Consider the following 26,622-nt stretch of genomic DNA (forward strand, 5'->3'; position numbering starts at 1 on the left):
GCGAGGGGAGGAATAGGGGCCCGGGGGCTGGAGTGAGGGCAAGGGACAAGGGGAGGGGAGAGTGGAAGGAAGATGGGGGGTGCTGCGGATAATCTAGGAAATAGAGCGACAGAAGGTGTGGGGGCGGGGGTGGGGGAGAGGACTGGCACCCGCCCCTCCCAAACAGAGACTGTACCCCCATAGGCGACCACCCCTTCCCCCAGAGCACACCTAGGGGACAATCTGGTTTTACTCCTTCCAAAACCCCCAGTCTCCTCACCTCCAGCACATAGCAACTGAAGCCATGTCCCAGCCCTCCCCCACCTTAATCAGTCCAGACCCTCTCCGCCATCTCTCTCTTCTTCGCCACCTCAGAAACTCACCCCCAATCAGTCCCAACCCTTCCCCATCCCCATCACCTCAGACCTCCACCATCACTGCCATCTGATACACCTTTACCGCTGCAGACCCTTCCCCCACCTGAGCCAAACCGACTCCTGCCCTGTTATGACTCACCTTCACCATCACAATCCCCCACTAGAATGCACCCCACTCCATCCCCATTCTCCACCCGAACCCCTTCCCTATCTGACTCGCCTTTACTTTTCAGACCTGCTCCCCCTCCTTAACTAGTCCTGACCTCATCCCCATCTCCCTCACCCCCGACCTCTGCCATCTGACTCACCATCTCTTCAGACCTTCCCACCAGTCCTTGGACCCCCGGAGTCTTTTCTCAGAGACCCTGGGGCTCACACCTTTCCCAAGGTGTCACTTTCTCCTTTTCACCCCCTCCCCGAGGTCACATGCTCCATCCCCAGGGGTCACTGATAGGCAGCCTTGCCACTCACCTCCCTCTCTACCTCCAACAACCCCACCCCTTCCCCACTGTTTCTCTCCTCAGCTGGTGGCTGGGGGTCAGTTCCGGGTGGTCAAGGAGCCCCTCGGCTTTGTGAAGGTGCTGCAATGGGTGAGTGTGGTCTGGGCTGTTGGGGGAGAGTGCAAGGAGTGAGGGAGGTCATGGGGTCCAGAAGAGCAGGGGTGAAGTAGGGACGGGTAGCCAGAGATGAGTGCGGGGGTTGTAGGGGATGGGGGAATTAGGCTCCAGGGTGATGTTTCAGGGGTTTGAAGCCAGAAAACAGATGAGCTGTGACGTCACATAGGGTTGAGGGTACCCCCGTTGTGAAGTGGGAGATTGTGACGTCCTACCTCTTCTCCTGAAGTGAGGGAGGGGTGGGGGAGGTGGAGCCTGTAGCAGATGGCTGGGTGAGCTATGCAAAGCCAGAGAAACCCAGAGACAGTGAAGGTGACAGAGAGAATGAGGGACAGGGAATGATAAAGACAGAGATGGAAATACTGAGAAAAAAAAAGAAATATGGAGATGAGAAGGGATACAAAGATAACAGAGAAGAGACAAACAGAAACAAAGAAAAGGGAGACACAGAAAACAGATGCAAAGAGAAAAAGACGCAGGGAGAGAGGCAGGAAAACAGGGTGGGGGAGAGAGAGACACAGAGAGAAAGAGACACTCAGAAAAAAGAGAAACCAACACACAGAGAGGCAAGAGGGAGACAGAGAGAGAGCCATCTGGAGACCGAGTGAGAGACAGGACAGAAAGACAGAGACAAACAGACCAAGAAACAGAAAGACACAGACATACAGGCATACACTTACACAGACAGAAAAAAGAGATAAAAAGAGACACCAAGAGATCAGACAGGCAGAGGCAGAGAGGATCAGAGACACAGAGAGACAAAGAGACATCTGAGAAAGACAAAGACACATAGAGAAACAGAGATACTGAGAGAAACAGAGACACAGTGAGATACACAGAGAACAACAGAGACAAACAGAGAAGAGGGAGGTCAGCATGGAGAGGCAGAGACAGAGAGAGACACAGAGAGAGAGAGAGAAACAGGAAGAGACAGCCATACCCTTGTAATCAGCTTGTCCTTGGTCCCGATGAGCCCTGATTAGGGGTTGGGGGTGGGGACTGCTCCATCTGCTGCTGCCTGTGCTGGGCCCCCAGTCTGTCCAGAGGAGGGCACCTCCCTCCCACATGCACACAGGTTCACTGTGGCCATCCCCATCCCTGCTGCCCAAGGTCTTCGCCATCTTCGCCTTTGCCACATGCGGCAGCTACAGTGGGGAGCTCCAGCTGAGCGTGGATTGTGCCAACAAGACCGAGAGTGACCTCAGCATCGAGGTCGAGTTCGAGTACCCCTTCAGGTGTGCTCCCACCCTGGGATCCCAACAGACCTGGGAGAGGAAGGGGCAGGGTGGAACCGGCCAATACCTCCCCCCCAAGTAGCTCCTGCCAGCTCCCACCTCAAGAGGCCACATCCACTGGGATCACTGAGCACCTGCCTCGTACCCGGCACTGCTCTGGACTCTAGGACTATGTGGTGAGCAAGGCAGACATAGGCTGTGGCCCTCTGGCTCTGTTCCAGCGAAGGGGTAAAGGACAGGCAATAAATAAGATACAAAAGTAAAAGACAGGTGTATATACATACCTTAACCCGGTAGGTACTCAATTAATGTTAGCCAATATTATTATTTAATCCCCATTCATTCATTCTATACACATTTTTGAGAACTTATTGTATATCTGGTACTACTCAAAGTGCTGGGAGCATGATAGTAACTAAAACAGACCCAACTCCCACCAGGCGCAGTGGCTGACGCCTGTAATCCCAGCACTTTGGGAGGCCGAGGTGGGTGGATCACCTGAGGTCGGGAGTTTGAGACCAGCCTGACCAACATGGAGAAACCCCGTCTCTACTAAAAATACAAAATTAGCCAGGCATGGTGGTGCATGTCTGTAATCCCGGCTATTCAGGAGGCTGAGGCAGGAGAATCACTTGAACCTGGGAGCCTAAATCGCGCCATTGCACTCCAGCCTGGGCAACAAGAGCGAAACTCCATCTCAAAAAAAAAAAAAAAAAAAAAACAGACCCAACTCCCTACCTTCATGGAGCCTAGATTATAACAAATAAATTAACAAAGAGGATAATAGCAGACTAAGAGAAACTCAAGGAGGGGATCCTCATGTAGAGAATAATGAGGGGCACTGCTCAGATATAGGGAAAAATTAAACCCAATTAAACAATTCTGACATTTATTGAGCTCACACTGTGTGCCGGGCACTACACTGGGTGTTAGGTATACAAGAATGAGCACAGCTGGCATGGGCACTACCCTCACAATGATGTCTACCTCCTGCAGGGTGGGACAATCGAGACCCACAGACGCAATCCCTGCACAGGTTTCTGAGACTCCCCCACTATTTGGCCAAATTATATAACCACTCTGGGTCTCAATTTCCTTATCTGTAAAAAGGAATACTAATAATATCTACCTCACAGGGTTGTGGTTAGCATTGAATGAGTTAATACTCATCAGGTGCTTAGCACAGTGCCTGGCACACAATAAGTGCTCCATCAGTGTTTGTTCAATAAATAAAATAAATTTAAGGAACTCAGGAAAGAGGACAGGGATTGAGCTGGAAACTGGGGGTCTTCGAGCACTAAGGGTAAATGTAGGCTGAAGAGATCACCCAGTGGGGGAATGAAAGAGTGAAAATAGAAGAAAACCTAGCACAGGCCCTGAGCAATGATGGAAAAGAGAGGAGGTGCCGGGAAAGTGTGGCCTGAGAGGCAGAGGGGCAGCCAGGTATCCATGGGTCCACAGAGGCAAGGGAGAGAAGAGTTTGGGGAAGAAGGGGAGCTGGCAGCATGGGACACTGCTTAGAGCCGGCCCTTTGGGGATCCACAAGACCTCAACCATCCCCACACCTCTCATGTCTAGAACTTTGGGTCCTAAGGCTCTAACCCACAAGTCCCCCAGAAAAAGAGTCTTGGCCCTGGGTCCCCCTGAGCAAATCTCTCCCAAACTGCCCTAATACCCAAGGACCTGTCATTCCCTCTTATGGACCTCCTCTTCTGACCCAGCCCACTAGAAATAGAAACTCAAACCCAGATGCAACTCCTAGCTCCATCACTTAGGAGCTGTACAACTTTGGGCAAGTAACAACCTTGCTAAGCCTCTGTTTGTTCATCTGTAAAAAGGGTATAATAAAGCCTGCTTTAGAGAATTGCTGGAGGCTGTCATTAAATGAGACAATTATGTAAACTGCTTAGTAAGTGATTAATAAGTGCAAGCCTCTTCCCTCAGGGCCTTTGCTACACAAAGGCATTGGCACCATTTGCTCAATCTCAGGATCCTGGCCTCCAATCTGAGACCGTGCTCCAGTACTTCTCCCCACAGACATTTTCTCTCTACAACCCCCACCTTTCTCCCATCACACCACAGGAAAGGCCTTAGTCCCAGGACACCTCCCCTCTTCCCTCACATACACACACCCTGTTCCAGGATCCCTTTACCCTCCTTTCTTTCTGTCTTTTCCTGTTGTGTGGTTGCTGGGCTCTCCTCTGCTATGCATACATTTTTTTCTCTTGGGGACCTGAACTGGGGTGGGAGAGGAAAGTCAACATGAGGAAGGGAGAAAACAAGGTTCAGATCCCAACTCTGACATTCCCTTGCCAGCTGTGTGACTTCAGGCAAGTTAATGCACTTCCCTGAGCCTCTGTTTCCGCCTCTGTACATTTCATTTGATAAACATTTCTTGAGTGCCTGCTAGGTGCCAGCACTGTTCCAGGGCCTGGAGATACAGTGGTGAAAACAGAGGAAAAAGCCCCACCCTCTTGTAGTCACAGCAAAAAACAAGATTAAAAAAAATAAAATATCTGGTATGTCAGATGGATACTGCTACTATCGAGAAAAGTGGAGCAAGGAAGCCAGGCTAAGGAGTGCTGGTTGTGAGAATGTTTCAATTTAATTTTAAGTAGGGAGATCAGGGAAGGTCGCAATGAGAAGGTGACAGTTGAGCAAAGCTTCAAGGAGGTGAGGGAGTAAGACCCGAAGCTATCTAGGGGGAAAGCATTCCTGGCAAAGGGAACAGCCAGTACAAACAAAGATGCTGGGGAGGGAGGATGCCTGGCAAGTTCTAGAAATAATCGAGAGACCAGAGTGCTTGGGTTGGAGTGAGGGATGAATAATACCTATCTCACCAGGATGTTTTGAGCAATCAGTGAAATGTGACTGGTACATAGTAGGTGCTCGATGAATGGTTATTTCCTCCTCTTCCTGGGGCCTTGTCAGAATCGGGGGGACCCATGATTGGGCTGGAGGGTTGAGGGGGTTCTTAGGGGCTGGGCCACACCTGCCCACCTCTGTTTGCAGGCTGCACCAAGTGTACTTTGATGCACCCACCTGCCGAGGGGGCACCACCAAGGTCTTCTTAGTTGGGGACTACTCCTCGTCAGCCGAATTCTTTGTCACCGTGGCTGTGTTTGCCTTCCTCTACTCCATGGGGGCTCTGGCCACCTACATCTTCCTGCAGAACAAGTACCGAGAGAATAACAAAGGGCCCATGCTGGTGAGTCCCCACAACCACTTGCATGTAGCGACCATGGGGACACGGAACCTCAGGGACACAGCCATGCTCACAGACCACACCAAATCCCAGACAGGCCCATAGGCACACAGCCACCATAACAGCCACACAGATAGCTGCTGCTGCTATTAATCCACACCAGGCATCAGGGACACAGAGTTATAGAGTCACAGAGACATACAGCCCATGCAGAATCCCAGACAGGCCCACACCTGAGAACCTTCCTGCTCTCACACAACCACACAGCCTAGATCAAAGGAAGAGGCCCACAGAGGTTCACTGTGACAGTCATGCCTGTCATCATGCCACACCGACACACTGATTCCTACACTGCTGTACTCACACACCCTCAGCCTAGACACAAAATGACAAAAATTCCCACATGCAGACAAAAGTGGAAAGACACATTACTTTCCACAGATTCGGAAATCATCCCACAGAGTTCCCCTCCCCCCAACACCCACAGCCACATATCACAATCACACTCCCACATCCTCTGTGTCATGTACACACACAAGCTCAAGCTGGGAGGGCCACCTTCAGGTGAAAGTGCTGTGGGCTTGAAAGCTGAAAAGGCAGGGGAGAGACAGGCCTCTTCTGGGGGTCTCGTCCCCAAAGAAAGCCTGTGATCCGAGGAGGCCCCAGGGCCTAGCGTGAAGCAGTCCACTCACAGTGCCGTCTTCCTCACCCCTGCCTGCCTTAGGACTTTCTGGCCACGGCTGTGTTTGCCTTCATGTGGCTAGTTAGCTCATCGGCGTGGGCCAAGGGGCTGTCAGATGTGAAGATGGCCACAGACCCAGAGAACATTATCAAGGAGATGCCTGTCTGCCGCCAGACAGGGAACACATGCAAGGAACTGAGAGACCCTGTGACCTCGGGACTCAACACCTCGGTGGTAAGCCCTAAGTGCTGGCTGGAGGAGGGAGAGTGGAAAACAGTACAGTCCGGCATGGGGAGTAGTGGAGTGGGAGAATAAGAGGAGAGTCAGGGGAGATCCAAGGGGTGTCCCTGGAGAACACGTGCCAACATTGAAGGATGAGCTAGCAATTGTAACCACTGTGACACCACAGACTGTCCCCAAAGGGGGAACATGACAGCTTCTGTCCAGATTAGGTTTGGGAGACCTGGATCCCAGACCCAGCCTAGACATGTAGAATTTCTGGCAACTCAGCACCCTCTTGGGACCTCAGTTTCCTCATGTGCAAAATGAAGGAAAAACTTGAAATGTTTCCCCACTTGGATGCCCCCTGCTGGCTGGAGTCAGACTATCTGCGCTCAAATCCCAGCTCTTCATCTTGCAAGCTCCCTGACCTAAAACTAGCGACAGCCTATCAGGGTTCAGTTGAGCATGTATAATCGAAAACTAATAATGGGTCTTGCTCCAAAGTTGAGTATTTAGTGAACTAATAATACGGAGTGCTCAGAAAAGGGCCTAGCACAAGGTAAGTCGTATACAAGGATTACAGATGCTAAGATTACAACTTTTCTTTCCTGTCACTTGCTGGATGTGAGACTTCAGGTAACTTAGCCTCTAGGGCCTCAGTTTCCTCAACTATAAAATGGAGATAGTATTTCCTGCCCAAAACTGAATTTTAAGTAAACTTATAACATGTAAAGCTCTTAGAAGAGGGCATGGCATATAGGGAAAGATACGTAAAGTGTTTTATGTCTTAAAATTACTTTATGTGGCTGGGCGCAGTGGCTCACGCCTGTAATCCCAGCACTTTGGGAGGCCAAGGCGGGCAGATCACCTGAGGTCGGGAGTTCAAGACCAGCCTGACCAAAATGGGGAAACCCCATCTCTACTAAAAATACAAAATTAGCCAAGTGTGGTGGCACAGGCAGGCATGGTGACAGGCACCTGTAATCCCAGCTACTCGGGAAGCTGAGGCAGGAGAATCGCTTGAACCCAGGAGGCGAAGGTTGCAGTGAGCCGAGATCGTGCCATTGCACTCCAGTCTGGGCAACAAGAGCGAAACTCCATCTCAAAAAAAAAAAAAAAAATTATGCAAGTTTCATATATTTTATACATGTGCACTTATACATATATTTATATCTACATTTATGTATTTAGATGCATGTTAGTGGTATAGTTATATTTAACAAGTTTGTATCCTTACATTTTACTATGAATATATTACAAATTTACATTTTATACATGCATAAACGTGTATATAATGTGCATGTGTGCAAATATGTAAATAATTGTATATGTAATACTGATAGATCACAGCATCCCCAGGACTCCAAATTCTTCTAACACGCCCTCCCCGCCAGAGGTGATTTTTCTGCACATCGATGTTCTCGCACTGGGACTCAGAGAGTCTGGGAAACCCCCACCCTGCGGAGCCTATGGATTCATTCCCCGCATGCTCATTCCTGCACGCAGGACCGCCAAGGCAGTGGGCGGGGTACCACAGCCGAGCCTTGTCTCCCTGCAGGTGTTCGGCTTCCTGAACCTGGTGCTCTGGGTCGGCAACCTGTGGTTCGTGTTTAAGGAGACAGGCTGGGCCGCCCCGTTCCTGCGCGCGCCTCCCGGCGCCCCCGAGAAACAACCGGCACCCGGGGACGCCTACGGAGATGCGGGCTACGGGCAGGGCCCCGGCGGGTACGGGCCCCAGGATTCCTACGGGCCTCAGGGCGGCTACCAGCCTGACTATGGTCAACCAGCCGGCGGCGGTGGCGGTGGGTACGGGCCTCAGGGCGACTATGGGCAGCAAGGCTACGGCCCGCAGGGTGCACCCACCTCCTTCTCCAATCAGATGTAGTCTGGTGAGTGACCGGCGAGCGGTGCAGCCAAGGAGGGTACAAGAAAGGAGACGAGCGGTTCAGTGAACCAATAAGAGTCAGGGGTAAAGAGTACGTAAGGCGTTTACTGGGGCAAGTGAGGACTGAAGTTTGAAGGAGGCAATCAAGAGGCAGAGCTACCTGCTAAGAGCTGAAAAACTAGCCAATGAATGGAGAAAAGAAGAATGGTGCTTCAAGATGGACAGAATGAAGAGCCAATAGGAGGGAGGTAGAAGTGCAACTTCCAGGGAAAGGCGGGGGGAGAGAAGCAGAGCAACCAATAAAGGGAGGGAATATCGGGGACTTGCGCAATGGCAAGTCAGCGGAGCGCAAGTGTCACAGAAGCGACGAGGAGGTGGGTCTTAGAAGTGACTGATAAGCCAATAGATGATAAGGCCAATAGATGGTGAGGGTAAATGGGCGTGGATCTTGAAGGTCACACGAGCTCACCAATCCGGGAGGAGGGGATAGATCTGCCGCCTCTCCCCAACGCTCGAGGGGAGGGAAGTAGTGTGGAACTTCAAAGGAGGAAGAGAGACGGGGTGGGGTCCTGGAAAGGCTTGCCAGCCTTCTTGCTGGGCCTTAAAAGAGAAGTGAGAGTCGGGCTCGGTGGCTCACCCCTGTAATCCCAGCACTTTAGGAGACCGAGGCGGGCGGATCGCTTGAGCCCAGGAGTTCGAGACCAGTTTGGGCAACATGATGAAACCCCACCTCTACAAAAAATACAAAAATTAGCTGGGCGTGGTGGCATGCATCTGTCCCATCTACTTGGGAGGTTGAAGTGGGAGGATCACTTGAGCCCAGGAAGTTGAGGCTGCCGTGAACTATGATCCTGCCACTGCACTCCAGCCTGGCAACAGAGCGAGACCCTGTCTCAAAAAAAAAAGAAAAGAAAAGAAAAGAAATAAGAAAAGAAAAGAGAGAGGCCAGGCGAGGTGGCTCATGCCTGTAATCCCAGCACTTTGGGAGGCCAAGGTGGGCGGATCACCTGAGGTTAGGAGTTCAAGACTAGCCTGGCCAACATAGTGAAACCCCGTCTCTACTAAAAATATAAAAATTACTTTTAATTTTTATATTAAATATTTTAATTTTAGACGTGGTGGCGCACGTCTATAGTTCCAGCTACCCTGGAGGCTGAGGCAGGAGAATCGCTTGAATCTGGGAGGCGGAGGTTCCAGTGAGTTTAGATTGTGCCACTGCACTCCAGCCTGGGCGACAGAGCGAGACTCTGTCTCAAAAAAAAAAAAAAAGAAAAAGAGAAGTGAGATTTCCCTCAGATAGGAGGGAGGATGTAGGGGAGGAAAGGCAGAAGGAAAAGGCTAGGGGGTGGCGTGAAGTGGGGGGAGGCAAGAAGGTGGCAATACTTGGAGGTAGCCTCTGACACTGGGTTAGCCAGGATGGAAAGGGATCCCATATCTAATTCATCAAAAAATCCTGTTGGTCCTACCTTCAAAAAATACATCCATCATCTTCCACTGTCATCTCTCCTGGACCTCTTCTCAGGTCTCCATTTCCATTCTGTTCTACTCATAGCATCTGGAGGGATTCTGTTAAATCCTAAATTAGGCCACAGTCCTCCTGTGCAGAACTCTGCCCTGTTGCAGGCTGGGCATGGTAGCTCATGCCTGTAATCCTAGTACTTTGGGAGTGCTAGACTTGAAATCCTGGGCTCAGGGATCCTCCCACCTCAGCCTCCCAAGTAGCCGAGACTATAAGTGTGAGTGACCATGCCCAGCTCACTTTTTTTTTTTCATTTCACTTATTGTCACCCTGTGTTATATGATATAATCCACTCATGCATCATGTTCGCTGTGTGAAGGCTATCTCCCCCTGCTACAATATAAGCTGCACAAAGACAGGGATCTTTGTTTTGCTCAATATAGTTTATCACAAATGGCTAGAACAAGGGACTACTTTTTTGGTTGGGGGAGGGAGACTGTAATCTCTTTGGTACCTAACCCAGTGGGGGCAAGGTCAGGTATATCTTCTCAGTAGAGGCAGCTGGGATGAAGTTGTCTCCAGCAATATAAGTGAAAGAAGAAAAGACATAAAGCCAGGAAAAAGGCGTAACAGCCCAATCCCTATCTGAGGGCGCCACCCATGTCGGACCCCCTCTCCTTTCTGTCTTTTGTCTCTACAGGTCAGTGAAGCCCAGGAGGACCCATGGGGGGGCAAGAGCTCGGGAGAAGGCCTGCCCCCCTTCCCACCCCTACACCCTAGGTCTCCACCCCTCAAGCCAGGAGACCCTAACTGTCTTTGTTGTTTATATATATATATATTATATATAAATATCTATTTATCTGTCTAAGCCCTGCCCTCACTCTACTCCCCTCATGCACTAGGTGCCCAGTCTTGAGTGGGCCTCCTCTCTTACCCCTGTCCCTTTCCCTGCATCCCTTGGCCCCTCTCTGTTTACCCTCCCTGTCCCCTGAGGTTAGGGGGATCTGAAAGGACAGGGAGAGAACAGATCTCGGCTGTGTGGGGAGGGTGGGTGTGGCTTCAGACTCTCTCTTCTCTCCCCCTCCCCTCCTCCCAGCTCTGGCCTTGGTTCCTCCAGCAATGCCTGCCTGAACAAAGGCCATTAGGGAAATCCAACTCCAGGGTGAGAGAAAGGCAGAGATTGGGGGGGCTTCGGGTAGAGAGGACATTTTGGACCCAAGGTGGTCTTGGAGAGGAGCTGTGGAGTGGAGGGGTCGGCAGGGAGGTTGGGTTCCAGACAGAGTGGATCTGGAGTCTGAAGGAGAGGAGTGCGCTAGAGCATTCTGGGGTGGGGCTTGGAAGGACGCTGAGGGCAGGGTTCTAGAAGGGGCGGGGCTTTGAGCGAGGCAGAATGGTGGGCTCCAGAGTAGGTGGGTCTTGGACTGGGACCAGAGCCTATGGAAAGGGTGTGGCTTGGAACATTTGGGAGACTGAGCTTGATTATAAAGGGGACAGATCTTGAGCAAGGCAAGAAGTGGGATTCAGGAATGGGCCAAACCAGGGTTCTAGACAGGGTGGGGCTTAGAATGGGGCTTCCATGGTGGTTTCAGAAAGGGCAGCCCCTCCCCATGGTGCAGTGTAGAAAATGTTTTACAGTGGCTGGGTTAGGGCAGTGGAGAGGGGACTTGGATAGGAGCTTCCAGATGGGTTTTGTTAGGGGTGGAGGAGAATGGCTCTGGCTACAGCTTGAGACAGAAGTGGCCTGAGAAGAGCCAAGTGATATGGCTTGTAGGGTGAGGCGTGGGATCCAGAGAGAAGCTCCCCACCACACACACCCTTCCCCACTCCCGTGATGAAACACCTAGGTTAATCAGAGGACAGAACCAACAGGTCTGTGGGGCTGGCCCACCCCTCTTCCCCCTTCCCCTGCCCCCTCCCTCCCTCCACACCTCCACCCGTCCTGGGGTGGTTGGAGGCCCGGTCTGGAGCCCCTATCCTGCACCCTCTGCTGTGTCTGTGATGTCAGTAGTGCCTGTGATCGTGTGTTGCCATTTTGTCTGGCTGTGGCCCCTCCTTCTCCCCTCCAGACCCCTACCCTTTCCCAAACCCTTCGGTATTGTTTGAAGAACTCCCCCTCCCCAAGGAAGAACAAATATGATTCTCCTCTCCCAAATAAACTCCTTAACCACCTAGTCTACCCAGCTCTGGTTTCTCAGTGTGTCTTTTTCGGGTGCCTGGGGAGGGGTCAGTCAGGGAAGAAAGGAGGGAGAGGTTGTGAGAACAAGCTCCGCCCGGACCTACCAACCGCAGTTCAGCTTGCTGCACCATTTCAGGCCCCTTCAAAAGTGTTGGGCAGAGCGGCATCCTCTAGAAAGCCTCTCCTGTGGATCACTCTGTCACTCTCTGAATAGCCCTGCTCACCCTCCCACTACTAGCCACCAAATGCCTGGTCTTTCTAGGATTTGGTTCTAATTCTGGTCCCTTAGTCAAGCCCGTTCCGAGCCCCCGTGGAACCCTCTCCTCAAATCCCCAAGGGATCCGAATAGAAGGAAATCTCACATTGCCTGACCCCCTCCCTAATCTTCAGACCCTGCTGTCTCTCCTTTCCCTGCCTCAGCCCAGGCTGGAGAAATGGGAGACCGGTTAGGCAAGGCCGGGAGGTGGGGCGCCGAGGTGACTCCTTAGTTCATTATTCTCTTTTACCTCTCCACTCCACGGGAAGTGACAGGGACATGTGTAATGGGGGGCGGGAAGAGGTCCCTGGCGCCCGCGATGAAAGACCTGGCCACTGCAGCCTCCGTGCCTAATTAGAGACCCGGGCCAGGAGCCCGAGTTCTGACTGAGGCCATGGGACTCCCTCCTCCCAGCCCTGAGGCACAGCCAAGCCTGAGAGCGCGAAGGAGAGGCTCCTAGCCCTGGAACTGAGCTGGGGAAGGGAATAACTGGAGAGAGAAAAACGGAGGTGGGGGAGGGAAGGCTTTAAGATGTACTTCTCAGGACTTGGGGGCGGGGGCGGGGCTGGACAGCTAGGCTTATAAGGATGAGGGGAGAGAGGGGAGGAGGGCTTTGGAACCTGGCCTGGCTCTGAGAGGGGAATGAGAAGGGAGGAGTACCTATAAGATCTAGCTCTGTAGTGGCTAGGGCCAGGTTCCCAGGTTCCCAGCGAGCACCAGCTGGGGCCGCGGGTGAGGTTGGGGGCCATTGTTACAGCATTCATCGGGGAGACCCTCGGAGCCTCACCAGTGGGGAGGAGCCAAGAGATGTCTTTAACCCCTCTCCCAAATAAGCATCCGAAATAAATCGACACAAAATGTCAACACAAGCACCCTAGCGCGCCACCCCTCTCAGTCCAGTTGGCCACCTCCGAGTCTCCCCATCCTCCACTACAGAGCCCTCAAGCCCCAGGTCCCGTGAGAGGCTACGTGGCACACCGGGGTTCTGGGGGTCGTGCCTTGTGACGCCCCGCACTGGCCCGGAGCGGGAGGGCAGGGGCCTTTCCCGCGGGGCACCCGGGGCTGCGTGCAGCTCACCTTTAGGCAGGGGGCGCCGTGGCAGCGGAGAGACCACATGCCCGAGGGCGGGCCCTGCGGGGCGCGCTCCTCCCACGAGGGTGTCAGGTTTACGGAACCGAGCTCCCAGGCCGGACGCGCGGTGGCCTGACGGTCGCAAGGATTACATTCGCTTGACCCGGCCTGGCTTGACCCTGCCTGGGCGCTCCATGTTCGCGCGTGGGTCCCGGAGGCGCCGCTCCGGGCGTGCGGTGAGCGGGAGTCAGGGCAGCGGTGGGAGTCGGGAGTAAATTGAGGCCCGGGCGAGGGGGCAATTGATAGGCATAGTGAATAGGTGCCCCACAGAGGGTCTGGGAATCCCATCCCGTGCATTCCCAGACCTGGGGCTGGGGCTGCTGGAGGCGAATGGATGGAGGAAGGTGTAGATCTGGTGGCCAAAACCCCCAATCACCTCTCCGCACACCTTCATCAGCACTCCTGGGAGCTGGTGGGGACCCCTCTCTTGTGAATTGTGGGAAGGAATCCTGAGGGCCAGAGGACTGGGTCCTGGGGCCTTAGGCCTTAGGTTGAGCAGGAACCTCCTGAGCTGCTTTTTTTTTTTTTTGAGACGGAGTCTTTCTCTGTCACCCAGGCTGGAATGCAGTGGCGCTATCTCAGCTCACTGCAACCTCCGCCTCCTGGGTTCAAGCGATTCTCCTGCTTCAACCTCCCGTGTACCTGGGATTACAGGCGCCCACCACCACGCCTGGCTAATTTTTGTATTTTTAGTACAGACAGGGTTTCACCATGTTGGTCAGGCTGGTCTCGAACTCCTGACCTCAGGTGATCCGCCCACCTCGGCCTCCCAAAGTGCCGGGATTATAGGCGTGAGCCACCGCGCCCGGCGAACCTCCTCAGCTTCTAAAGGACACAGTACCTTGGAGGAATGTGGACGGACGGATGGAGTCCTACACTCCTGGGATGCCAAAATGCTGACGGTCAAGAGACTGAGATTTGGGGGAACAAGGCTTCCAGGGTTCTGCCTGAGCAAGGGAGTTTGTGACTTCTTAGACAGGAGGGTCTTTCACTTCCTTTGGAGTGGGTCTCTGACCTGGGAATGTGGGGTCTGGGTTTGGTGGTCCAGAGAAGGAATAAATAGCCCTAGGATAGGAGGGGTAAAGGCCAAGGTTTCTTGGGATGGGGGTTTATTGGGATGGGGGTTTCTCAGCAGGGACCTCCTGAGATCCTGGGGAAGGGCCCCCAGTTCCTTGGGTATCAGGGCATGAGGCCAGGGTTTGGGGGAGGAGCTTCTGAGCTTGTGAAGAGAGGGGCAGGGGTTCACGTGGGGATCTCAAGGAAGGATGGGGTCTCGTCTCCTACCCTGTGGAACTGGAGTGCTGCTGGCGGCGTAGATGGAGAGGGAACCAGGATGAAGCCTGGGAGAGGATACCCAGAGTAGGGGCTCTGTGCCCTAGTGGGGAGAGTACTCTGAATTCTCAGGGAGATGCTTGAGCCCTGAAAGGATCTAAGGCTGGTGGGAGGTGTCTGAGGCTAGGGGCAGACGGGAAGGGGGGATTCGAGGCCAGCCTAAGGAGGGGAATTCCCTGAAAAGGGGACATATAAGGAGGTGGCTTCAACTGCCCCGCCTCTGCCTCGGTTGTGTCCCGCTCCCCCGCACTCTGGGCGCTGTCCCAGCCTGCCCAGCGCTGCCCAGGTAAGACAGGCCCCAGCGTGCGGTCGAGGGCAATGAAGTGGAGGGGCGGGCGTTGACTTCTCCTTCCCTGCTTCCGCGCCTCACCTGGCCCTGCATCTGCTCCCGCCCACTGCAGCCTCCAGAGGCGGAGGACCCAGACCGGGGCCAGCCCTGCAACTCCTGCAGGGAGCAGTGCCCCGGCTTCCTGCTCCACCGCTGGAGGTAAGTGGCTCCCCTAAAGGGCCTCGCCTTTTTCAGAGCTCCGCCTTCGGGGGAATATCCAGGAGGCTTAGGCCACGCCCCTACGCTTGAGCTCCGCCTACAGAGGGATCGCAGTTGGGAAAAGAGCCTCAGGCTCAGATTCAGAGCCCCGCCCCCTAACTCATTCCCAAAAGTCCGGTTCCCAGGAGAGCTCCACCCACTATGCAGCCCCGCCCCCAGAAGAGTTCTACCGTAGCCGCTGAGTCGCATCCCTAGGGAGATTCTTCGTCCCTATCTCTGAGCACTGCCCACTGGCCTCCAGCACCCCTCTTAGACTCAGACCTACTCTCCCAGGCCCAGCGTCCTATCCTCCTGCTGGAGCCCTGCACCCAATAGACAGCGCCTACAGCCCCCAGACTCAGGCCCTACCCACAGGCTCAGAGCCCACAAGTTCAGAGCCTCACCACAGGTTAGATGCCTGTGTCTAGTGAAAGTACCCCCACAAAGCATCCCACTCCCCACGACCTGTCCTCTGACTCACAGCCCAGCCACTCCCTGGCTCACAGGCCCACCTCCTGCAGCCCCGCCCCCAGGCCCACATCCCCGTCCCCGCTCACAGCCCTTTGGTGGTGATAATCTGCACGTCCCGGCTCCTCCCTTGGACCTGGGCTGCCGAGGGGTTCAGGTGGGCGACCCCTTAGTAACTGACCCCCATCCCGGCCCTCTCAGAAAGATCTGCCAGCATTGCAAATGCCCGCGGGAGGAGCACGCAGTGCACGCGGTGCCTGTGGACCTGGAACGCATCATGTGCCGGCTAATCTCGGACTTCCAGCGCCACTCCATCTCCGACGACGACTCAGGCTGTGCATCGGAGGAGTATGCCTGGGTGCCCCCAGGCCTTAAGCCGGAGCAGGTGACCAGAGGCCAGCCCTCCACTCTTGCTGTCCAGTGGTTGCACACTAATGCTTACATACACACACACACACACTCAGGTGGGAACCTATTTCTGGGGCTATGCTAGAGTGTGCAGTCAGACCGAGGGTCCTTCTGGCCCGTCTGTGATTGAGGAGTGGTCAGCCCCCCATACCTTGGGTGACAGAGGGACCAGTTGCTCAAGGCCTGTTTACCCCAATCCTGTTCTTTTTGATTGTTTGTTTTTGAGACAGGGCCTCACTCTGTTGCCCACTACAGCCTCCCTTGTAGCTGGGACTGCAGGTGCATGCCACCATGCCTGGCTATTTTTAAAAATTTTTTGCAGAGACAGGGTCTCCCTTGTTGCCCAGGCTGGTGTTGAACTCCTGGGCTCAAGTGATCCTGCCTTGGCCTCCCAAAGTCCTGAGATTACAAGAGCAAGCCACCATGCCTGGTCCCACTCCCTATTCTACCCTCCCAGCACTTCATTCACCACATGACTTCATTGATTGAGTCATTCAACACATAGTTATGGGGCACCTACTGCATGTGAGACACTGTTATAGGCACTGAGGACACAGCAGTGAGCAAAACACAAAATAACATATCTGCCCACAGGCGTGGTGGTTCATGCCTGTAATCCCAGCACTTTGGGAGGCCGAGGCGGGTGGATTACTTGAGGTCAGGAGTTTGAGACCAGCCTGGCCAACATGGCAAAATCCCGTCTCTACTAAAAGTACAAAAATTAGCTGGGTGTGGTGGTGCGCACCTGTAATCCTAGCTACTCAGGAGGCTGAGGCAGGAGAATTGTTTGAACCCAGGAAGCAGAGGTTGCAGTGAGCTGAGATCTTGCCACTGCACTCCAGCCTGGGCAACAGAGTGATACTCCTTAAAAAAAAGAAAAAAAAAATCTGCCCAGGTGGAGGGTAGATTCTAGAAAGGAGGAATACCCAATAAACAAACCTGTAAATATATGTCAGATGGTATAAGGGCTATGGAATTAAAAAGCAAGGAATGTGGGGTGAAGAAAGAGGGAGGCAGGGAGGGAGGGAGGGAGAGAGACACTAGAATTGTAAATAGGGTGCCCAGAGTAAGCCTCTGTGAGAATGTAATGGTTGAGTCGCCCGAAAGGAGGTAAGAAGGGAGCCATGCAGATATCTAAGGTTACAGTGACTCACGCAGGCAAAGGGCATAGCTAATGCCAAGGTCCTGAGGCAGGAGTGTGCTTGGCATATGTAAGGGATGGCAAGGCCAGTGCTGCTGAAGCAGAGTGAGCAAGGGGGAGATCAGCTGGAGATCAGGTCAGAGATGTGGCAGGGGCTATGGAGAGGACTTTGACTTTGCCTGTGAATGAAGGGAAAGTCGCAAGAGGGTTGTGAGCAGAGGACAGCCTGGAGGAATAAGGGTGGAATCAGGAGACCAGTGAGGAACCTGATGATGATGGCGCTGGCAGTGAAAGGAGTTATATATATATGGAGAGAAAGAGACAGACAGACAGAGAGAGAGGCCAGCATGGTGGCTCACACCTGTAATCCCAGCACTTTGGGAGGCCAAGGTGAGTGGATCACTTGAGGTCAGGAGTTTGAGACCACCAGCCTGGCCAACATAGTGAAACCCATCTCTACTAAAAATACAAAAATTAGCCTGGCATGATGGCAGAAGCCTGTAATCCCAGCTACTCAGGAGGCTGAGCCACAAGGATTCCTTGAACCCAGGAGGCAGAGGTTGCAGTGAGCTGAGATTGTGCCACTGCACTCCAGCCTGGGCGACAGAGCAAGACCCTGTCTCAAAAAAAAGAAAAAAAAAAAAAAAGGCCAGGTGCAGTGGCTCACGCCTGTAATCTCCCCACTTTGGGAGGCCGAGGCAGGCAGATTGCCTGAGGTCGGGAGTTTGAGACCAGCCTGACCAACATGGAGAAACAACCTCGTCTCTACTAAAAATACAAAACAATTAGCCAGGCGTGGTGGCGCATGCTACTCAGGAGGCCGAAGCAGGAGAATCGCTTGAACCCGGGAGGCGGAGGTTGCAGTGAGCCTAGATCACACCACTGCACTCCAGCTTGGGCAAAGAGCGAGACGCCGTCTCAAAAAAAAAAAGTGGATCAGCAGCTGGAGGAGGAAGTGAGGTCAAGACATGCAGGAACCCTCAGCGTATTTGGGAGCTGGGAGGTGAAGGAAATGATTTGCCTTTAGGAAGGAGAGATGGGGAAGTCAGAAGGTCTCTCCTGATGCCTTTCATTTTCTCAGAGAAATAGGGACCCGCCATCTCACTGTATCCCAACTCAGCTCTCATTTCAGTTGTTTTCTCCCACTCCTGTGTCCTCCCAGGTATATCAATTTTTCAGCTGCCTCCCAGAAGACAAGGTCCCCTACGTCAACAGTCCTGGGGAGAAATACAGGATCAAGCAGCTGCTGCACCAGCTGCCCCCACACGACAGTGAGGTGAGGAGAGAGAAGACAGGAAGGGCATGCCAGGCACAGGGCACAGCCTGGGTCAGCGCAGGGCAGGGTCAGAGGAGGAAGGGTGAGCTGATCTGAGGTGAGTAGTTCAGACAGGCAGGGGTCCTCAGGGGACACTCCTTGGCAAAACCACAGCTGGGCCTTGGAAGTAGAGGTGGGTACTTCAGGCAGGAGGCACCATCTATAGAAAGACCTAGAAGTAAACTTTCGGGACATGGATGAAGTCTGGAAGAGAGGCAGGGACAGGCATCAAGGGAGGAGCCTGGGAGATGCCTTCCCCTCCCAGGCACAGTACTGCACAGCACTGGAAGAGGAGGAAAAGAAAGAGCTCCGAGCCTTTAGCCAGCAGCGGAAGCGGGAGAATCTGGGGCGTGGCATCGTGCGCATCTTCCCGGTGACCATCACTGGGGCCATCTGTGAAGAGGTGAGCCGTGGAGGGCCTCAGCGAGTGAGCAGTGCCTCTGCTCCAAGCCCTGGGGAGCAGGACACATCTTCCAAGCACTGGGAAAATGAGGCCTGCCACTTAAGCCCCAGTGAGCTATCTCTAGTGTCCCCTCTTGTGGGCGGGGTCTGTTCCTCACATCTCACTGTTGGACAGGGACTGCCTCTAAGGCAACCCCTGGTGGACAGGGACCTGTCTCATCGATCCCACTGTCGTGTAGGGTTTATCTGTAAGGAGTACCTAGTGTGTTTTTCTCCCCCTCTGTGCAGTGGACATGGGGCATGGGCTGTCTCTTTGGTCCTCCTGTGGTCAGAACTTGTCCTCAAGAGCTGACCCACAGTGGCAGGGCCTGTCTGCAGGGCCCAGTGGTGGGCAGGGCCTGTCCTTAGATCCTACTGTTAGGTGAGATCTATTGCTAAGGTCCGGGTGGGTGGAGACTGTCTCTGTGGTTTCCCCCACTAGGCCTGGCCTGTCTGTCTTCCCCACCCCTGATGAGGGAGGCTTGCCTGTAAGGCCACCCACCATGGGTAGGGCCTGTCTCTACGGCTTCCCCTATGAGCAGGGTCAGTCTCTAAGGTACCACCCAACCCCATCCCTGGTATAGGCAGGGCCTGTGTCAAAGTTACCCCGTGGGTGGGGCTGGTCACAAAGTTTCACCGTGGGAAAGGCCCAAGTGTAACATACTTTGGCTGACCCCATCCATCTGACCATCTTGGTGACAGTAATGGTAACCATCTTGGTGCTTGTCTCGTGGCAGTGTGGGAAGCAGATTGGAGGTGGAGATATTGCAGTGTTTGCCAGCCGTGCAGGCCTGGGTGCCTGCTGGCACCCACAGTGCTTCGTGTGCACAACATGCCGGGAACTGCTGGTTGACCTCATCTACTTCTACCATGCTGGCAAGGTCTACTGCGGGCGTCACCATGCCGAATGCCTGCGTCCACGCTGCCAAGCCTGTGACGAGGTTTGGGCCTCCCTGCCCAGGGGTGGGAGTGGAGGGTGGGTGGGCAGGGCCAGGAGCAGGCTCATCTGACAGCCGCAGATGGCCTGTGTCCCCCAGATCATCTTCTCCCCTGAGTGCACAGAGGCTGAGGGCCGCCACTGGCACATGGATCATTTTTGCTGCTTTGAGTGTGAAGCTTCGCTAGGAGGGCAGCGCTACGTCATGCGTCAGAGCCGCCCCCACTGCTGCGCCTGCTACGAGGCCCGCCATGCGGAGTACTGTGATGGCTGTGGGGAGCACATCGGTGGGTGAATGCAGTGGGACTGGACAGAGGGATGGATGGACAGCTGGGCCACAGCCCTACCCCACCAGGACTCCTCCAGTCCTCCAGGCCCCATCCTCCATTGTGCCCTGTACTTTGTCCAGCCCCAACACTATAGACCTGTATGCTTGGCTGCAAGTCCCACTCCCAATGTCCCCACTATGCCATGCTTTCTAAATCCCACCTACACAATGCTAGGCCACCACCACACGTCTACACCCACCTCCAGAGGGTGCTTATGCTCTAATTCCAGCCCCAGGGCTCCCCCTACCCCTAGCCTCCACCACCCCAAGCTGTGCCCCGTTCTCCTCCACTCTCCTGTATCAGCCTAGGTCAGACCTAGCTTCTAGCTACACCCTACCCTCTGAGAACCACTCCTTTCTCACCAAGGCCACTCCCCACCTGTTAAGCCCTGCCCCTACCAGCCAAGCCTCCTCTTCAGGCCACACCTTCCATTCTCCTTCCACCTGGAGCCACCCCTTAATGTCTAAGCCTGGCCGGAATCTTAGAGTCCAATGCCCACCCTGCTCTGGGAGAGAGCACCCTGTGAAAGAAAGGGAGGAGTGAGAGAGAGGTTCACCAGCCAGTCTCCAGGAGAGAACCAAAACCTGTTTCCTGCTTTCTCCAAAAGGGCCCCATTCTGGAGGAGGGAGGAAGGCACCTAGGGGTCCCCTGCCTGGGATTCCTCACCTCTTCCTGAGAAGGGACTCATTCACGAGAGGTGGGGGTATGCCTGGGAGTTCTGCCTCAGTTTTTCCCCCTGGTGGTTCCCCACAGGCCTGGACCAAGGCCAGATGGCTTACGAGGGCCAGCACTGGCATGCCTCAGACCGCTGCTTCTGCTGTAGTCGCTGTGGGCGGGCCCTGCTGGGCCGTCCATTCCTGCCACGCCGAGGCCTAATCTTCTGCTCTCGAGCCTGCAGCCTTGGCTCCGAACCCACAGCTCCAGGGCCGGGCCGCCGCAGCTGGAGTGCCGGCACTGTTACAGGCCCACTTGCAGCCTCCACAGCCTCTTTCTCTGCTGCAGAGGGGGCATCGGAGACCACCACCAAAGGCACCTGCACAGAGTCAGCACCAGGTGAGCTAACCCTCCAGCCACACCCAGCCATAGCCCAGTCAACCCTACGTCCTTGCCCCTGCCTCAACCCTGGCCCTTCCTCCTTGACTCGCCCAGACCCTTCACCTGCTGCATCCCTGGGCCCCGCCCATTTCTCAGCTCATCCTCCTTCCCCACACCAGTCCAGGCCTGGTCTCCATCCCAAACTACATCTGCCTCGTGAACCCTGGTTCCACCCTGTCAATACAGGGCCGGTCCCCTACCTCAACTTGTCTCTGCTTGACCCCAAGTTCCTCTTCCTCTTCTCCAGCTGGTCACCCTTCATCCTCTGCAGTCAGGCCCCACTCCATTTATCACAAACCAAATCTACTCCAGCCTATGCCACACCGCTTCCATCCGAAGGCACCCTCGGTGTCCTGGCCACGCCCCGTGCCCTGGCCACGCCCCCCACACCAGTCCCATCTTGCTCCGTGTTCTTCCTTCCAACCCTCTCTCCACCCAGAGCCTGCTCCAGGCCTCACACTTCCCAGACTCCCCACCTCCCTGCCCTTCTCCGACCCCTGCCCCCACTTTCCCAGTCTTAGTGGAGGAAAGAAGGCCCTTTCGCAGGCCTCCCCTCAGAAGGGGGCCAGTGGGAGGGCAGATACGAGGAGTCGCTCTGTCTCCCCCTTAACAGCTGCAGGCCCCGAGGAGCCTTCCCGCTTTCTGAGAGGGGCTCCCCACCGCCACTCCATGCCGGAGCTGGGGCTCCGCAGTGCCCCCGAGCCGCCCCCAGAGTCCCCTGGCCAGCCTAACCTGCGCCCAGATGATAGTGCCTTCGGTCGCCAGAGCACCCCACGCGTCAGCTTCCGCGACCCTCTCGTGTCTGAAGGAGGTCCGCGCCGGACCCTGAGTGCACCCCCGGCCCAGCGCCGCAGGCCACGCAGTCCCCCACCCAGGACCCCCAGCCGTCACCGCCACCGTCATAATCACCATCACCACCACCGCCACCACCCAAGCAGACGTCGCCACTATCAATGTGACGCGGGATCAGGGTCAGACTCGGGATCTTGCTCCAGCTCGCCCTCCAGTTCCAGTTCCGAATCCTCACAGGATGATGGCTTCTTCCTAGGAGAGCGCATCCCTCTGCCCCCGCATTTGTGCAGGCCCATGCCTGCTCAGGACAATGCAACGGAGACCTTCAACTCCCCATCTTTATCGCTCCCCAGGGACTCTCGCCCAGGGATGCCTCGACAGACCCGACAGACCCGAGACAAGAACTGCATCGTGGCTTGAAGGCAGGCCTTCCTGGAGGGGGCTCCATTCTCCAGTCAGAGTAGAGGATGAGGCCCATGCCCCTCACCCCCAAGCCCCGCCCCCACAACCCAAGTCATAAATCCTCTTCCTCCCTCCTTTGTCTGTTTGTTTCTACTTTTGTTTCTGTTTTAGAGACATGATCTGCTCTACTGCCCAGGCTGGAGTGCAGTGGTATGATCACGGCTCACTGCAGCCTCAAAAGTTTTGGGCTTAAGTGATCCTCCCACCTCAGCCTCCCAAGTAGCTGGGACTCCTGGCTCACGTCAGCGTGCCCAACTAATTTTTTAATTTTTTGGTAGAGATGGGATTTCGCCATGCTGCCCAGGCTAGTCTAGAACTCCTGAGCTCAAGCAATCCTCCCGCTGCCTCCCAAAGGACTAGGATTACAGGCATGAGCCACCGCACCAGGACTTTCGTTTGTATTATTGAAGTAATTTAATATTTGTTGTAAAACAGGCCTGGCTTCTTTGCCTCCTTGCCGCAGCTGATTCCACTCCATTTCCCCCTCCTGATGCTTGAAATTTATCCACATTTGATGAAAGGATTGCTTTATTCATTATCATATATTTTAACAATGTTTATTATTCATTTATCCCTCTACAGAACCGCCGCCCACACTGAGGAGATTATTTGGATGAGTCCCACCTGGGGACTGGACTCTGAAATCTAACTCCCCCCTTCCCTCATTTTGTGAATTAGGTGGGGGCATGGTTCAGGCAGAACTGGTGTCTCCTATTGGATCCTGCAGAAGGAGGACCTAGGCACAGGCGTATGGTGGCCACACCCAGGAGGGTTGATTGGCAGGCTGGAAGACAAAAGTCTCCCAATAAAGGCACTTTCACCTCTATGAGGGAGTGGGAGTTGGTTGGCTGGGAATATTGTTGTTGGGGTGGGGAGGAGTTATGTCAATGGAGGAGTTATTTGCAGATTGCAGAAAGAAATGAAGGGAGCTCGCCTACACCGGGCCATCTGCGGGCTCTGCAGGTGAGGAAAAGAGAGAAAGCATTGGCTGAATCTATATGCCCATTTTTTAAAAACAAGATCCAAAGTCCATGAACATTTTACACACAAGAATACTGAAGCTTATGGTACCTATTGGTACAAAAGCCATAAGTACCAATACGGGACCAGAGTTGGCATTCATGCCTTTAAGAGATCCCTTTCCTTTTCTCCTCTGCCCTCTCGGCAACCCCCTTACCCCCAACCAATACACACACACCCTTACCAGTGGGGGCTGCTGTATGTCTTGGCTGCCGAAAGGGGAAGGTGACATAGGCATCATAGCCAAAGAGGCACGTAGCGATTAGGCCCAGTACCTGGGGGACAGGATAGGAGTGAGGAGGGTTAGATTAGGTAGTCAGGTTACTCAGTCTCTTATCTTCTTGTATCTACCACCTCCAGCACCTGCCCCATGCAGGACGGGACTCAAGCCCCAGGTTGAGAAGCCAAAGAATCCCAGGGAGAGGCCAAGAGAATGCATCCTACCCCACTCTCCCTCCTCCTATACCTCTCAACACAGGGAGGCCACACTGTGGCCCTACACATAGGGGCACAATTCAATTTATACTTTTTTTTTTTTTTTAAGACACAGTCTCACTCTGTCACCCATCTGTCACCCAGGCTGGAGTGCAGTGACACGATCTTGACTCGCTGCAAGCTTTGTCTCCTGGGTTCAAGTGATTCTCCTGCCTCAGCCTCCTGAGTAGCCGGGACTACAGGCACCCGCCACCACACCCAGCTAATTTTTGTATTTTTAGTAGAGACGGGGTTTCGACATGTTGGCCAGGCTGGTCTTGAACTCCTGACCTCAAGTGATCTGCCTGCCTCGGCCTCAGACTCCCAAAGTGCTGGGAATACAGGCATGAGCCACTGCGCCCAGCCCCAATTCCTACTACATTTGGGACAAAGTTCTTGCAGATGGTAGTCCAGTGCGTTGACAAAGGGGCCACCTGTTTGTACTTCTCACCAAGGTCCTTGTGTCTGACAAGGGACTGCCCTTCACAGCAAATGAAGACCTTGGGAGGCAAAAGCAAGTCCTGTGCCAAACTTCCCTCCATGCCCTGAGGACAAGTGTGACTTGCTGTGGGTCACACGATTTCTGCCGGAAGCTAAGGCAGAAATGGCCCCTGGCTCCTCAAACCCTTCACTCTGTGCTTCAGAGCTGCTCCCATGGCCTTTACCCCTGCGACGATTTTGGAGTGGTTTCCTCTCTCAACAAGGACAACAATGGAGGTGATCAGGTAGAGGATTGCCGCTATGAGGGTTCGGAAGAAATCCTGTGAGGTGTAGGGAGAAGAGGGAAGTCAGCATCCACAGTTCCCCAACAATCCTAACTGCCCAGACCCCTCCCTGGCCTTGCCATTGTGGACCCCTTCTCACACTCCAAGGCCAGTTGATGAATGGTATCTTGGTGTGCAGGTCACACATGTAGACAACAAAGAAAATAGCAGCAAGGATCATCTCAACCACCGACAAGGAGGAGTAGCCTGGTGTGGAGGCACTGAAGCAGATCAGGATCACCAGGCATAATATCTGGAAGGGTGACATGGGAAAGGGGACCTCAATCAGCAACCAGGGCTGAGGAGATTGGTTTAAATTAGGAGTCACATACTCGAATGACTATGAGCGCTGGGTAAATGACACGCAATAATAGCTAAACACTTTTTACGTGCTCACTGTGTTCCAAATTCAATCATTAGGACAATCTAATGTTCTGGGTACTATTACTACTCTCTCTAATTTATAGATGAGAAAACTGAGGTACAGAGAGGTTTAATGGCTTGGCCAGGGTCACCCAGCAAGTAAGAAGTAGAGTTGGGTGCCTCAGTTTCCTCCCCTTTTCCCTTCTAGGATATGGGCAGCCTGAGGGGAGTGGCGCTGCCAGGTGTTTTGTGAGCCCCGCTGACGCCGGCTTTGTGGCCTTGACCGGGGCTGAACACGCGGTTCCCCCAGCAACCCCTTTGGGAAGCGGTGAGAGTGACACCAGAGAGGCAGGACTCCGTTAAAGGCGCCGCACCCCTTTTACAAGTGACTCAAAGGCGGCGCCCACTTTGAGAAGGGTGGAAACCCCGAAAAGCTAAAGACATCCCGCCCGGCCTCAGAAGGGCAAGGAAGAACTGGCGAAGGGCGGGGCGCTCTACACCGCGGGACTAGCGCGAGGGGGGGGCCCCACCCCAACAGGCCCTGCCCCTGGGCGCGCTGCCAGCCCGCCCTCCTGTGTCCAGGCCGCGCCACGCCCTGCCGCAGGAGGCCCCGACTTCCCAGCACCCTGGGACCCCTTCGATGAATCCACTGATGAGTTAACGCAGCTCCCCCCACGTAGCCCTCCGTATGCGTTATAGGCTCCTTGCCTCACCCCGGGGGCTACCAGATCTCAACAACCTTCGTCAAACCCCACCGACTCGCCCTGAGCCCCGGATTTCGGGCCTTCACAGTGAACCCACCACCTGCACCCCACTGCCGAGCGTCCCGGCCAAGTGCCTGCCTCACCCAGACCATCCAGTTCCGCGTGGTCCAGCCACCCCATCCCGCTTTTGCCCACGCGCCTGCCCCAGGTCGCTCACAATCTCAGCAAACAGGAGGATTCCCTTTCGGGTGCGCGAGAAGTTGGTGCAGGCGGCCCAGCAGCCAGGGGCCGAGAGGCGCTCAGAATCCGCCATGGCATGGGCTGGAGTCCGTGGTGCCTCGGAGGATCTGCTCGCTTGCTCGTGGTTTCGAGGACGCTGCACACCCAGCTGTCTTGCCCGCCGTCTGGCCGGGAAGGGGGCCCCGGGGCGAAGGAGGGAGTGAATCACCGCGCAGAGATGACGCGGGCGGGGCCGGAGCCGGGCCAGGTGGCTGCCGCCCCGGAAGCCCCCTCGCCCCGCCCGCCAAGGATACTCCCAGCCTGGCGCACAGCCCCCGAGGCGCCCCATCGCCAGGGTGCGTGGCAGCTCCAGGTACCAGGAGTAGTACTAGAGGGACCGGCAAATACACCCGAGACAGCTTCAGCTTAGAACCGCGGGAATCTGGCTTTGGGAGGGAGTGACTCAGTTTCCTTAACTGAATAAAACGGCCTAGGCAGAGTTAAATCCGAAAGACCTGTGGCCCAGTATGTTACCAGAATTCAGAATATTTTTGATTTCAGAAAGTTTTCCCGTGCATATACTCTCAGCGGGGTTTGGAGCTGTCACGTTA

General features: G+C 54.6%; 3 protein-coding genes and 1 long non-coding RNA gene across 8 annotated transcripts in view; 2 read left to right on the forward strand and 2 right to left on the reverse strand.

The window, feature by feature from the left end:
- Positions 1–1,075, reverse strand: part of LOC105514989 — a 3,584-nt gene extending 2,509 nt beyond the window's left edge. The window contains exon 1 of the long non-coding RNA XR_001002249.1: positions 665–1,075. This is a non-coding gene — a long non-coding RNA (uncharacterized LOC105514989). The remainder of the gene's footprint in view (positions 1–664) is intronic.
- On the forward strand, positions 877–11,832 carry SYP (synaptophysin). Of its 2 annotated transcripts, none has more exons than XM_011946660.1 (5): positions 877–946; positions 5,218–5,413; positions 6,135–6,326; positions 7,873–8,203; positions 10,359–11,832. In XM_011946660.1, the coding sequence occupies exons 2-4, from the start codon at positions 5,345–5,347 to the stop codon at positions 8,197–8,199; spliced, it is 588 nt and encodes a 195-aa protein (XP_011802050.1). In that variant the 5' UTR covers positions 877–946; positions 5,218–5,344; the 3' UTR covers positions 8,200–8,203; positions 10,359–11,832. The 2 variants fall into 2 exon arrangements, with proteins under 2 accessions (XP_011802050.1, XP_011802049.1); XM_011946659.1 differs by lacking the exon at positions 10,359–11,832 and adding an exon at positions 2,081–2,205 and having other exon boundaries at positions 880–946; positions 7,873–9,167.
- Positions 11,833–13,258: 1,426 nt separating this feature from the next.
- Positions 13,259–23,291, forward strand: PRICKLE3 (prickle homolog 3 (Drosophila)). Of its 3 annotated transcripts, XM_011946665.1 has the most exons (10): positions 13,259–13,397; positions 14,955–15,040; positions 15,749–15,932; positions 18,259–18,372; positions 18,677–18,814; positions 19,590–19,793; positions 19,890–20,076; positions 20,872–21,171; positions 21,827–22,427; positions 23,146–23,291. In XM_011946665.1, exons 1-9 carry the CDS (start codon positions 13,356–13,358, stop codon positions 22,423–22,425), a joined length of 1,854 nt encoding a protein of 617 aa, XP_011802055.1. In that variant the 5' UTR covers positions 13,259–13,355; the 3' UTR covers positions 22,426–22,427; positions 23,146–23,291. The 3 variants fall into 3 exon arrangements, with proteins under 3 accessions (XP_011802055.1, XP_011802054.1, XP_011802056.1); XM_011946664.1 differs by lacking the exon at positions 23,146–23,291 and having other exon boundaries at positions 21,827–22,545; XM_011946666.1 differs by lacking the exons at positions 18,259–18,372; positions 23,146–23,291 and having other exon boundaries at positions 13,302–13,397; positions 21,827–22,901.
- On the reverse strand, positions 23,009–26,616 carry LOC105514990 (proteolipid protein 2). 2 transcript variants are annotated; one of them, XM_011946662.1, is made up of 5 exons: positions 26,010–26,616; positions 24,826–24,978; positions 24,627–24,722; positions 23,672–23,762; positions 23,009–23,424 (listed from the first exon to the last, which is right to left on the reverse strand). In XM_011946662.1, exons 1-5 carry the CDS (start codon positions 26,358–26,360, stop codon positions 23,402–23,404), a joined length of 714 nt encoding a protein of 237 aa, XP_011802052.1. In that variant the 5' UTR covers positions 26,361–26,616; the 3' UTR covers positions 23,009–23,401. The 2 variants fall into 2 exon arrangements, with proteins under 2 accessions (XP_011802052.1, XP_011802051.1); XM_011946661.1 differs by having other exon boundaries at positions 23,009–23,422; positions 23,664–23,762.
- Positions 26,617–26,622: the final 6 nt, after the last annotated feature.

This window comes from Colobus angolensis, unplaced genomic scaffold, assembly GCF_000951035.1.
Source record: "Colobus angolensis palliatus isolate OR3802 unplaced genomic scaffold, Cang.pa_1.0 Scaffold252, whole genome shotgun sequence".
Taxonomy (NCBI): domain Eukaryota; kingdom Metazoa; phylum Chordata; class Mammalia; order Primates; family Cercopithecidae; genus Colobus; species Colobus angolensis.